The sequence below is a fragment of the Drosophila persimilis genome, unplaced genomic scaffold, assembly GCF_003286085.1.
Source record: "Drosophila persimilis strain 14011-0111.01,24,50 unplaced genomic scaffold, DperRS2 tig00001684-arrow-arrow-pilon, whole genome shotgun sequence".
Taxonomy (NCBI): Eukaryota; Metazoa; Arthropoda; class Insecta; order Diptera; family Drosophilidae; genus Drosophila; species Drosophila persimilis.
Window position 1 is genome coordinate 8,765 of NW_020825552.1, and position 13,846 is coordinate 22,610.

Consider the following 13,846-nt stretch of genomic DNA (forward strand, 5'->3'; position numbering starts at 1 on the left):
CATCCACTCCGTATCCGTACCAGCTACCTCAAGCTAACAGCATTTTTCTGCCCTTTTTCGAGGAAAGCGTTGTTCTGGAAGGTTTGTCATCTATGGACATGTCGTTTTCTGCGGGTCCAGATAAGGTACCAAGTTGCATCTTAAAATACTGTGCCCAGTCCCTTTGCAAACCCTTGACCTTTCTCTTCAACCTCTCCTTGGAACAGTCTTGTCTCCCAGTAATTTGGAATGAGTCCTATATCATTCCGCTTTACAAAAAAGGTTCAAGATCAAACATTGAAAACTATCGCGGTATCGCAAAGCTTTCCGCCATCCCGAAGCTTCTTGAGTTCCTGGTCACCCGGCAACTTCAACATCTTTGTTGCAGCTTGATATCTCCGTCGCAACACGGTTTTTTCAGACATCGTTCAACATCGACTAACCTTCTTGAGTTTTCTAACCTAATCCACCGTGGTTTTCAAATTGGTTTGCAGACGGATGTAGTTTTTACTGACTTCAGCAAGGCATTCGATTCTGTGAACCATGCTCTGCTTATTCACAAGCTCTCTTTATTAGGGTTCCCAACGAATCTTCTAGATTGGATTTTGTCCTATCTCTCTAACCGTACTCAACGTGTTTTGTTTTCTAACGTGTTGTCAAATACTGTAAATGTTACTTCAGGTGTGCCACAGGGAAGTCATCTGGGCCCGCTTCTGTTCATTTTTTATACCCGATACTCAAAATGAGTATTGGGGTATATTAGATTTGTGGTAAAAGTGGATGTGTGTAACGTCCAGAAGGAATCGTTTCCGACCCTATAAAGTATATATATTCTTGATCAGCATCAATAGCCGAGTCGATTGAGCCATGTCTGTCTGTCCGTCTGTCCGTCCCCTTCAGCGCCTAATGCTCAAAGACTATAAGAGCTAGAGCAACGATGTTTTGGATCCAGACTTCTGTGATATGTCACTGCTCCAAAAATATTTCAAAACTTTGCCCCGCCCACTTCCGCCCCCACAAAGGGCGAAAATCTGTGGCATCCACAATTTTGACGATACGAGAAAACTAAAAACGCAGAATCGTAGAGAATGACCATATCTTTTAGACTGCGGAATCTGAATTGGATCGTATTATTATTATAGCCAGCATCACGAAAACAATTTAATTTTTTCTCGCCCTGTCTCTCTCTAACACACACGTAGCATAGGCGGCTTTGCTTAGAGTAAAACATTAGCGCCTAGATCTCAGAGACTATAAAAGCTAGAGCAACCAAATTTGGTATCCACACTCCTAATATATCAGACCGAGACGAGATTGTTTCAAAATTTCGCCACACCCCCTTCCGCCCCCGCAAAGGATGCAAATCTGGGGATATTCACAAATCTCAGAGAGTATTAAGGCTAGAGTAACCAAATTTAGTGTCCGTACTCCTGTTAGATCTCACTATAAAAAGTATATCTCAAAATTTCGCCCCACCCCCTTCCGCCCACACAAAGGACGAAAATCTGTTGCATCCACAATATTGCAGATTCGAGAAAACTAAAAACGCAGAATCATAGATAATGACCATATCTATCAGGTTGCTGAATCTGGATCAGATCAGATCATTTTTATAGCCAAAAGGAACAAATCAATTTGCAGTGGCTACGCAGCGCCCGACGTCACGCTCAGACTGATTTTCTGTCTCTCTCGCACGCACTCTTTGTCGTGTCGTTTAATATTAGCGGCGCTGCCGGAGGGGAGCCATACTGACTTAGTATCGGGTATAACTGTAGAGTTGCGCTGTCCGCAGCAACTCAGAACGTCCCCCCTCGTTTTATTTGTGAATGACCTTCCTCAAGTTATAACATACTCTACTACACTAATGTATGCTGATGATGTCAAAATCTGTCTTTCTTACTCTGATTGGTATTTGCACACACGCCTTCAACTTGATCTAAGTGAACTACTATTGTGGTGTTCAACTAATCTTCTTTTTCTGAACCTTTCCAAATGCAAACTTATGACATTTTACCGTCGCGCTCCTCATTGTTCGCGCTCCCATATGTTCTAGGAAATCATGTCCTTGAGCGAATTTCGAGTTCAAATGACCTCGGAATCCTTTTTGATCATAAGATGTGTTTTAACACCCATATAGCTGCAACTGTAAATAAAGCTAAGGGTGTTTTAGCGTTCATCGAGCGTTGGTCCAAGGAGTTTGACGACCCGTACGTTACGAAACAACTGTACATCTCATTAGTACGTCCTATATTGGAGTATTGTTCTTGTGTGTGGAGCCCGCAGTATAAAGTACAGCAGGCTGTTATTGAATCCGTGCAAAAGCAATTTTTAATTTTTGCCTGGAACTTTAACTGGGACTCAGGTAGAATCTTGCCACCCTACCGGTCTAGGCTAAATCTTATTGACCTGCCGTCGTTGCACCATCGCAGAATATGCAATGGCGTAATGTTCGTGCACAAGCTCCTTCTTGGGACTGTTGACTCCCAAAATCTCGTGGGTCAGATTGACTTGGCCGTTCCATCTAGACCTACCCGTACTTTTAGGCCTATCCGTCTACCCATATGTAGGTCTAATTATGCTGATCATGAACCTTTTAGGGTTTTATGCTATAATTATAACTCCCTCTGTCAAACCCTATCCCCTGAACTGTCTCTTAAACTAATTGCATGCAATATTTATAATCATTTAAATTTAGCTAACTTTAAACTTATCTTTTTCCGCCTTTAGTAACTAAGTACCATTATTAACAGATAATTGTTAATTTAATAAATAAATAAATAAATAGCTCAAGTATAATTTTGTGTTCGTGTGTGGCATCGTCAAAAAACACAGTAAAAAATATATATAACATTGGATTCCCGTTAGAGATTGATTACTTGGCCAAACGTGGGGTCGTATCCTTGCAAATCGTCAGATCAATAAACTCCACCAGTGTTCGGGTCGGGCGGCCATTCCCTTGCGCAGATACTCGTATTCGAAGCCCTTTGTCACCATAACATTTGTGGCATCCTTTGAGGGAGAAAGTCCATAAGCTCTGCGCCCAAACAAAGCGCCCCACAATACTCACAATATGCATCCACTGGCCACAGGGCACAAACTCACGGAGAAAGGCAGCGGCCTTGCAGGGACGTCCACCTCGGTCAATGCCATAGTTCTGCACATCGCTGCGTCCCCCGGCACGCACGGCCTTGCTGTAATATTTCCACAATGGGAAGCGCCACACACGATCTCCGGTATGCATGCTGGCGTGCTTGATCTGCTGCCACAGGATCTCCGAGTTGGTAAAGACCCCCGCAGCCGACTCATCCAGGGCCTGGCGCATGTAGCCCGAGCAGGTGCCGACGTCAATGATGCACTTGGGACAGAAGTTTTGCGCATACAGCAGGGCGTCTGCCAGGACCAGTACATCCTCGTGATCGGTGCACTGGATCTCGATGGTCTTGCCGTTCATGGACTTGACCATGTCCCCAGTACGGACCGAATTGCAGCCCACTACGTTTTCACAAAGAGGTATCAGGCCGCGAATGTTGACCTAAGAACAGCATTATTATTCAAGGAGATATCATTTCTGTCCTGAGTACTTACCGGTAAACGCAGGCCAGCCACAGCTCGACAACAGGCCACCACAACGGCGGCCCCGGTCATGTCGCCACGCATATGGAAGAGCTCATGTTTCTCTTTCAGGCACAATCCTCCAGCATCGTAAGTCACGCCTTGGCCCACCAGCACAATGGGGCGCTCCTCGGCACAGGTGCCGTAGTAACTCAGCTCCAGGAAGATGGGTGGCTCGCACGAGGCCTTGCCCACAGCCAGGAAGGCGTGCATTGACTGGCTCTCGGCCCAGCCCTCGACCTTGACCTCCACATTGACACCGGATTTGCACAGCACCTCGACGACATTCTGCGCAAAAGCTGTGGGTGTGAGGAGGTTGGAGGGCATCTCCTGCAGCTGTCTCGTCAGGTTCTGGGCGGCTGCCTTCTGCAGACCAATGCGCCATCCTTCGAGGTCGCAGACCTCGTCTTTTCTTGCGTATAAGTCCAGCGACGCTGGATAGCCTGGGGACGTGGTCGCAGGCGCTGCAAGCATTATTTTTCGTTAAGCCCACACAAAGTACCAAATATCACAATATTCTAGATACGTATTTCGTGCTCAATTTCTAGCAATAGAGAATGCCAAATTGAGGCGATGAATGTACTCCATGAGAAAGTGACACTCACTTCAAGGGCTATTTGGTCGGTACATTCAGGAAATTCGAAAGGATCAGTATCTAAAAACGAGTGGACATCGGCCCTTCACTCACTACTGTTTTGGTTTGTCTGTCCTCGGAGGAGTAAACATATCTATGTATGTATATCTTTGACAAATGGGGCTAACAAATCATGAACTCTTGAAGGGCCATGGTACTCAAATAGATGTGGCTCTGGATGAGTGTAACTTCCAGAAGGAAGCCTTTTCGTCCTATGAGCGTCCTTGATGAGCACCTAGATATCAGAGACCATGAAAGCTAGAGTCACCAAATTGTATATCCAGACACCTGGACCCGTCCGCTCCCACAAAGACCAAAAATCTGTGGAATTCACAATTAACGCAGAATCGTAGAGAACGCCATATTTACTAGACTGTCAAATGTGGATGAGATCGGATCGTTATTATAGCCATAACGACCAAATCGCCTTCCACGCGCTTACTCATTCTCTCTCGATCTCTCTATCCATCTCACACACTCTTTCTCGTGCAGTGTGTTCGCTCTGGCGGAGGGAAGCGAGACAGAACGGCGGGCTTGTGTGTAAGAAAGAGAGAGAGGGAGAAAAGTTCCACTCTCCTATCTCATGACAAGTGCGAGCATAATTCAGAGTTTACTTCGTTCCCGCTCGTTAAAGAATCTTTTTTGTATAAGTGGGTGATAAAAAAGAAAGGTTTTTAAAATCAAAACGTTTGTAAGATATGAATATTAGTTTATAAGATTTGAATATTAGTTTAAGAGTTACTCATCGATAGTATTATAAGAAATACCAATGTACTCGATATATCGATACTTGTCCTCGACAAGTAAACCACAAACAACCACATTTGCAGCAGTTGAAACAATTGTACGTTTCTCGCAAGCGCTTAGCTGATCTCAAATTAAGCATATTGAAAACGGAGAAAGAGGCTATGGAGTTGGAAACGCCGAGAGATTGCATCGACTTGACACACATTGAGGCGCTGATGCGTCCATTTTCTGGAGATGACGACCAGGCTGTAACCAGTTGGATAAGTAACTTTGAGGACATTATGAATTTCCATGGTGTATCCGAGTCAAAATGCTGGATATTAGCGAAGCGGCTGCTAGGCGGATCGGCGAAGGCGTACATCGAACATGTGGCGCCTTTGACTTGGCAATTGATGCGAGCAGAATTGCTCAACGTCTTTGAGCAGAAAGTGACAGCGTGGGACATTTGAAAGCGACTGGAGTGTAAAATGAAATGTTCAAATCCTTTTTGTTGGATCGTTGGGGCTCAACCCTCCGATCTGTTTTATTGTGATTTCTCTTCTGTCTTTTACAATTGTGGTTTGGGCTTTTGTAAGCCCAAAGCCGCGGAGCTGCGCTGCCAGTGACGCCGGCAGCGGAGCGGCAGAACTATGTGTTCTTATCTCTTATATGTTAATATGTATATGCTCAGCGCTGTTGGCAGCGAGAGCGCGAGGGAAGATATATGTGTGTATGCATGTATATTAGTGCCGTCAAGTCATGGGAACATGCTGACGCTGCACTTGGGTCGCTCGAGGCATTCTTGAGTGAATCGTAATACGATCACCCAGAATGTCTGGGACTTTATTGTTACGTAAACACTGAAACAAAGTGTTACAGTGTGTATTCTTTAAGTACCGTCGGTACAGTGGGTATTCGAAATAATGAATACTTTACTTTACTTTAATATGAGCATACTACATCTCCCTCCTTTTGAAAAATAACGTAATATAATGAAGTTATTTTATTTTTAGCTTTTACTATATATGTATACGAGTTATGTATTCTTAAAAAGACAATTTATATATATATTTTTTTTCTTTTTTAGTCAATTATTAGAATAATGAATTTTAATTAATATTGATAAAATTTAAAAGTTATTTGAATATAAATGCGGAATAGTATATTTTTATGGTTTATATTTATGTATGGCCATACTAAAAAATTATTAATAATTGCAAATCTTTAACCTATCCTTATGTACTTTCTGAGTTTTGTTTTTATTATCGGAGATTATGACGTTATCTCTTTCTCCGATACTTTCTACTCTATATGGTCCTATATATTTAAAATCTAGCTTATGTCCTGTTTCATTTTTCAATAAAACTTTATCTCCTACAGCTAAATTTAAATCTTTTAACTTTAAGTCATAGAGCTGTTTATTTTTAATTTTATGCTCCTCGAGCATAATCCTTGCTCGTTTATATGCTATTTCTAATCTATATTTACTCTCTTTAGAGTAATCATCTATGTTATATAGAGGTGCTATTCTATCTATAGTATTAAATTGAACTGGTAAGTTTGAAGTCTTACCGAAAACTAGCTCATATGGACAATAATCATGTGCCATAGAGGGGGTTGTATTAAAACAATATACGAAGTATTGCAGCCATACATCCCAATCTGATTTGTCAGCTGAGATGTATGAGCGTATGAACTCGTTAAATGTTCTGTGGCTTCGCTCCACGGTTCCTACAGTCTGGTGATGATGTGCAGTAGAAGTTATGTTTTTGATGTTTAGATTTTTACATAAGTCTTCAATTATTGAATTTTTATATTCTGTTCCCATGTCCGTAATGAACGTCTTCATTGGACCGTACTTTAGAATAAAATTTTCAAAAATAGCTTTAGCTACTGTATTTGCACTTTTGTTTCTAATAGGTATGGCAACAAGGTATTTTGTCAGGTCACATATTAAGGTGACTGCATATTCATTTCCTTGTTCTGATTTAGGAAGTGGACCGATCGTATCCACTATTACCCTATCAAAAGCCATGTATGGTGTTTCTGTAATAGTCAATGGAGTTATTGTGTGCTTGGTTACTTTAGCTTTTTGGCATTTTGGACATTTTCGTATGTAATTGGTTATTTCTTTAGTCATACCTTTCCAAAAATAATGTCTTTTGACCTTGGCCAAGGTTTTTGTTATGCCTGTATGTCCTCCTTGTATGGGATCATCATGTAATGTAGACAGTATTGCTTCTTTTTCTTTTTCATTTTTAATTAGGGTCACCGGGTTGAGTAGCGCTACTCTTATTGTTCGTAATATTTTATTGCCCATATTTTTAAAATTATCTATTGAAATGTATTCAAAGATATTTTCCCACGGTGCCACTTTGAGTTGGCTGATTTTTTGTTTACCGGCTTGCGTTTCAAGCCTTTGGAAAAACTGACCTAAGTCAAGGGTTCCATTAGTATACAAATCGCTAACATCATATCTTGCAGTAATTTTTTTTCCATGTTTGAAAAAACATAAATTATTATTTACATGCAAGGTCACTACTTTACGTACTTCGTCATTGTTGATGACTTCATATACGTTGGGCTTTGAAGCTTTTGTTAGAGATTGCCTAGGCAATTCTATTTTTTCTTTTCCTGCGCAGGATTTCTGTCTACTCTGTTGCCTGGTAGTGACTTTCAGGACTTTATTTGTTTTTTGTATGTTTTTCAGGTCTGTGATGGTTATTCTTGATAACGCATCTGCTACATGATTATCTTTACCCTTTAGATACTCGACTGTAAAGTCGTATTCTTCTAATTCGAGCCGCATGCGTGTGAGTTTTGAGCTAGGATTGACCATTGAAAATAGGTATGTTAGTGGTCTGTGATCCGTTTTTACTGTAAAGTGTTTACCATAGATATATGGTCGAAAATGGGTAATTGCCCAATGAATTGCTGCTAATTCCTGTTCTGTAGTACTTTTGTTACTTTCACCTTTTGTGAATGAACGTGATGCATATGCTAATGGGAGTTGGAGTCCGTTATGGTTTTGAGTTAAAACCGCTCCACATGCTTGTTTACTAGCATCGGTGATTATGCAAAATTCTTTCTGAAAATCTGGGTACTGTAACAGAGTGGGTTCCATAAGTTTATCTTTTAAATATTGGAATGCATTTTGACATTCAGTTGACCACTCAAAGGGGACATTCTTTTTACATAATCTGGTTATGTGCCGGGAATAGTCGGCGAAGTTTTTAATAAAACGTCTATAATAATTGCAAAATGCAATAAATCGTCTAGCGCTGTCCGCATCATGTGGGACTGGATAGTTTTTGCTCTTTGCCTTTATAGGGAATTCGTTTGTTTCTCGTTACAATTGTTTTTGGTTTATACTTTTGTTCATTTAGAATTTGCCTTAAACATCTCTATGGTTATTTTTGTGGACGCACCTCATCCATTATGGTCCGGTCCGAGACTGTTGTGCCTATCCTGTCCAGCCAGACTCGGACCGTACCGCAGTGCCACCGCCGGACGTTCTCAGCGCGCAAGCCCCTTAGGGCGGAGGGCGACGAGGGGGCGCCGCTCACGAGAGCGTGCTGCTTGTGCTTTACCATCTGATGGACTGATGGACCGTATTGTCCATTGGCCATTGGCCGTGTTGGAAGTCGGCCTTGGCCTGACCCGGAGCTGGTGCTACCGATGCCCGTCTACCCACTGATGGCTGGGTCGGGGACGGAGAGGAGGCGGTTCCGTGTGGCACGGGGCTGAGGTGGGGACCTGGCGCGTCGGCGATTTCACGAACGGGACACACACACCAATGCATTTTGAAGTTTTTATATATTTTTTTTTTTGTACGATTTTTTTTTCAGAGTTTTTGCAGTTGTCCTGATACATTATCTACTAGGTCACATTTAGGTTAGTCTTCCTTTTTTTTTTTGTTTTAGTGTATTTTTTTTTATGTATTCTTTTTTTTTTTTGTTTTTTTTTTTTCATTGATATACTTTGGTCTGATATTCCTCCTTTGTCATTGCCAAGTCCTCTATGTTCGTTTTTAAACTCTATCTAAATTTTTTTTTTTTAATTATTTGCTATTCATTTATTCTTTTCAATTATAAAAAAAATTACTAAAAAATCTTTTTTTTTTTTTCTCATGGACACACATATCTATATACCCTTCCTTTTTTTTTTTTTTACTCTTTAAAATTTCATCAATATAAATTTTTTTTTTTTTATATATATTTGATCAAAATGAAGGAAGAAAAAAAAATGTTAAGGGACATGTGATCGATTTACAGGTTTTTCATTATATAATTCAATATCGATCACATGGTTTTAGTAATAGCCTAACAGAGGTTAGTATTTTCAAGTTGCACTTTAAGGGTGCTTCAACTTGAGATAGAATATTATAATTATTGGCAATATGAGGCATGGCATTTCTGCAGCTCAATTGCGTTACTTCGCACCAGTGCGAAGTTGTTTATTGATTTCCTTGATGCGCTCTTGGCAGCGTTGTCGGTCCTCTTCATTTGTATATGCTTTTTCCAGGTCCCGCTCCAGACGTCGTTGTTGAAGCAGCCGTTTGATCCGGCCGCCCCTCTTTGTTTTCTTCCTTGGGCGTTTTTCTTGTCGTGCCCTGTACTCAGCTATTGTGAGTGGGCGTGGTCCATCGTTTGGATACACTTCTAATGCCTCTTGTAGGCTGAGTGCGTCCCTTTGCTCGGTAGGAGCAGCGTCGGCGAAGTCTGGTGCATTTTCTGCTGCTGGAGTGGTTGTGTTACTGTCCATCGACGGTGCAAGGGGCGGTCCTATGCCACTCGCACTTATATTATTGGTCCTTGCTGGGTCTAGTGGGGCCGGTGCTGGTCTTCGCACAGGTTTTTATATTGCGTGTACGCTCTTTGTGGCGCGGGCTGTTATATCTCCTTGGGTATTATGTATTCCTGGCCGCATTGTAGCCGCCAAATTTAAGGGTATAAATTATAATGCAACATGGGTTTGTGCGTAATATCGTCGGCAGTCGTGCATGGGTCTGGCGAAACGGCTGGTTTGGCTTTCTGCTGGGTTTTTTTTTTTTTCTTGGCACTGGCACTGGGGACAACACTGTTTCAATAGTTTTTCCAATTTTCTTTTGACTTGGTCCGATTTTTTAAAACAAAATCACATGGTATTATATTTTTTTTTTTTTTTTTTCGGCCATTCTTTGTCTTTCAAAATTTTAACACTTTTTTTTTTTTAAAAATTTCTCTCTTTTTTTTTCTCAATCCTTAGATTGATCCATCGCGTAGGACATATCGAGTCCTGTCACGGTCGCCATGTAAAATGAAATGTTCAAATCCTTTTTGTTGGATCGTTGGGGCTCAACCCTCCGATCTGTTTTATTGTGATTTCTCTTCTGTCTTTTACAATTGTGGTTTGGGCTTTTGTAAGCCCAAAGCCGCGGAGCTGCGCTGCCAGTGACGCCGGCAGCGGAGCGGCAGAACTATGTGTTCTTATCTCTTATATGTTAATATGTATATGCTCAGCGCTGTTGGCAGCGAGAGCGCGAGGGAAGATATATGTGTGTATGCATGTATATTAGTGCCGTCAAGTCATGGGAACATGCTGACGCTGCACTTGGGTCGCTCGAGGCATTCTTGAGTGAATCGTAATACGATCACCCAGAATGTCTGGGACTTTATTGTTACGTAAACACTGAAACAAAGTGTTACAGTGTGTATTCTTTAAGTACCGTCGGTACAGTGGGTATTCGAAATAATGAATACTTTACTTTACTTTAATATGAGCATACTACAGGAGGCACGGAAAATTGCAAATAATGAAAGCGCATTGCAATATTTCGTCGCAATGTGCAGCATAGCGTCGCAAGCAGACATGGCCACGAGCGATGTGGTCAAATTCATCGTAGAGGGACTGCAGGACAAGACGGGCATGGCAGCATCCATGCTATACTGCATCACACTCAACGAGTTGCGTGACAAGATGGTCACCTATGATAAGGTCAGAAGAGCTCCTGGCGTCGTAGCAATTCGTAGCGAAGGTATGACAAAGGGAAAACTAAATGTGAGTATGGCAGTTGGGCAGCAGCAAGGTGGTGGCGCAATGCGTTGCTACAACTGTCGGCAATTTGGGCACGTTATGAAGGAATGCAGTCAGCCAAAGAGACCGGATGGGGCATGTTTTAACTGTTGGAGTACCAGCCACCTATATTCGCAGTGCCCGAAACGAAAGATGGCCACTAGGGTAGCTGCAGTTCAAGATGAGGAGCGACCAGGAGAAAAAAACAACGACGATTTAGCGGCTGTCCAGTTAATCACTTTATGACTTCCGTTTGGTGAACAAAGAGGCGTCAGTATTTTTAGTCTATTTGATACAGGTAGCCCTGTAAGTTTTATTCATAAGTCTTTGATACCGAAGTCGGCTATAGTTGAAGCCTATAATGAAGTTAGGAAATACTATGGACTAGGAGGACAACCAATTCCCATATGGGGAAAATTTAAGTGCCATATTGAATTTTGCACAAAGAAATATATCGTTTTATTAAACATCGTAGATGATAACATGCTGCCTTTGCCGGTATTGTTGGGACGCGATGCCCTTAAAGTTATTGAAGTAAAATTAGTTCATAAGAAAAATATCAATGCGAAGCAACACACACCATTAAGTTCGTTAAAGCAAAAAGCTATTAGTTTAACCTGCGCGTCTTTATTCACCGAAAGTAAAAATAATATTAACATAAGACTATATGATAAGTTAGACGGTAATCAATCAGAAAGAAGCGATAACATAATATTAACATAAGACTATATGATAAGTTAGACGGTAATCAATCAGAAAGAAGCGATCTAATCAAACGTTCTAATCCATTTAAAAATCAGACACAAGAAAACTCAAGGAATGACAAAATGGTCATCGAGAATATGAATCAAGGCGACGAATTCAGTAACTTTTGTGCGTCGGTAGAGATTGATGAAGAGGAACATATTAACGTAGGTTTCGAATTTGGCCCCACTATTGCAGAAAAGTGTAGGGAAGTTATTAAGACATACTATTTACACAAAGAATTTGACTTTAAAGCACCACCAAAGTATCAGATGCAGATTCGTGTAACAGAAACAACACCATTTCATTGTACTCCGCGTCGTTTATCCTACCATGAGAGAGAGAAAGTAGCTGAAATAGTAGATGATCTGTTAGAAAAGAAAATAATCCGTCATAGTGAGTTGCTGCGGACACCGCAACTCTAGAGTTATACCCGATACTAAGTCAGTATGGCTCTCCTCCGCCAGAGGCCGCTAATATTAAACGACACGACAAAGAGTGCGTGCGAGAGAGACAGAAAATCAGTCTGAGCGTGACGTCACGCGCTGCGTAGCCACTGCAAATTGATTTGTTTCCTTTGGCTATAAAAATGATCTAATCTGATCCAGATTCAGCAATCTGATAGATATGGTCGGTATCTATGATTCTGCGTTTTTAGTTTTCTCAAATCTGCAATATTGTGGATGCAACAGATTTTCGTCCTTTGTGGGGGCGGAAGGGGGTGGGGCGAAATTTTGAGATATACGTTTTATAGTGAGATCTAACAGGAGTGCGGATACTAAATTTGGTTACTCTAGCTTTAATAGTCTCTGAGATTTGTGAATATCCCCAGACTTGCATCCTTTGCGGGGGCGGAAGGGGGTGTGGCAAAATTTTGAAACAAACTCGTCTCGGTCCGATATATTAGGAGTGTGGATACCAAATTTGGTTGCTCTAGCTTTTATAGTCTCTGAGATCTAGGCGCTAATGTTTTACTCTAAGCAAAGCCGCCTATGCTACGTGTGTGTTAGAGAGAGACCGGGCGAGAAAAAATGAAATTGTTTTCTTGATGCTGGCTATAATAATAATACGATCCAATTCAGATTCTGCAGTATAGAAGATATGGTCATTCTCTACGATTCTGCGTTTTTGGTTTTCTCGTATCTTTAAAATTGTGGATGCCACAGATTTTCGCCTTTGGAGGGGGCGGAAGTGGGCGGGGCAAAGTTTTGAAATATTTTTGGAGCAGTGACATATCACAGAAGTCTGGATCCAAAACATCGTTGCTCTAGCTCTTCTTTGAGCATTAGGCGCTGAAGGGGACGGACAGACGGACAGACGGACGGACGGACAGACGGACAGACGGACAGACAGACATGGCTCAATCGACTCGGCTATTGATGCTGATCAAGAATATATATACTTTATGGGGTCGGAAACGATTCCTTCTGAAATACCCCAATACTCATTTTGAGTATCGGGTATAAAAAATCAGGAGAACTTCGAATGTGTGTCGATTACCGTGGTCTGAACAAACGAATTGTTAAAGATAATTTCCCATTGCCCCTTATTGAGGACTGTCTTGAGTTTTTAGAAAACAAGTGCTGTTTTTCCATTATAGATTTGAAAAGTGGGTATCATCAAATAGGCGTAGAAGAAAAATCAGTTCCGTCTACATCGTTTGTAACACCGCAAGGACAGTATGAGAACTTGAGAATGCCCTTTGGGTTAAAAAATGGATCCGCTATTTTTCAAAGATTTATTTCGGAGCTCTTGAGAGACTTTATTAGGAACAAAAGCATTGTAGTGTACATGGATGATATATTAGTAGCGACTAAAACAGTTGAAGAACACATGGATATATTAAAAAGACTATGCATTCGGTTTAGCGAGCAAAATTTAGAGATAAATTTAAAAAAGTGTAGGTTTGTCAATCGAAACATCGATTTCCTGGGGTATAAAGTTAATCAAAACGGAATAGTTCCTATTGATTCCCATATTGAGGCCTTGAAAAAATACCCAGTCCCTCAAAATGTAAAAGCACTGCACTCATGCTTGGGATTCTTTTCGTATTTTCGACGTTTCATGTTGTCATTTGCGACGACAGCTAAGCCCTTG

The 13,846-nt window shown here is 41.3% G+C and overlaps 1 protein-coding gene across 1 annotated transcript; it reads right to left on the reverse strand.

Moving 5' to 3' along the window:
- Positions 1-2,780: 2,780 nt before the first annotated feature.
- On the reverse strand, positions 2,781-8,753 carry LOC113567089 (cytosol aminopeptidase-like). The gene is made up of 5 exons (XM_026994269.1): positions 8,542-8,753; positions 4,354-4,460; positions 3,565-4,055; positions 3,047-3,511; positions 2,781-2,988 (listed from the first exon to the last, which is right to left on the reverse strand). The coding sequence occupies exons 1-5, from the start codon at positions 8,751-8,753 to the stop codon at positions 2,890-2,892; spliced, it is 1,374 nt and encodes a 457-aa protein (XP_026850070.1). The 3' UTR covers positions 2,781-2,889.
- Positions 8,754-13,846: the final 5,093 nt, after the last annotated feature.

Bases quoted from the DNA above. Each gene is read 5' to 3' on its own strand.
- LOC113567089 (XM_026994269.1), bottom strand. From the start codon at position 8,753: ATGCATTGGTGTGTGTGTCCCGTTCGTGAAATCGCCGACGCGCCAGGT. The intron at 4,461-8,541 runs GTAAAGCACAAG...TCTGATATCTAG, and splicing joins GTCCATCAGTCCATCAGATG to GTGCTCATCAAGGACGCTCA. The intron at 3,512-3,564 runs GTAAGTACTCAG...TGCTGTTCTTAG, and splicing joins TGGCTGGCCTGCGTTTACCG to GTCAACATTCGCGGCCTGAT.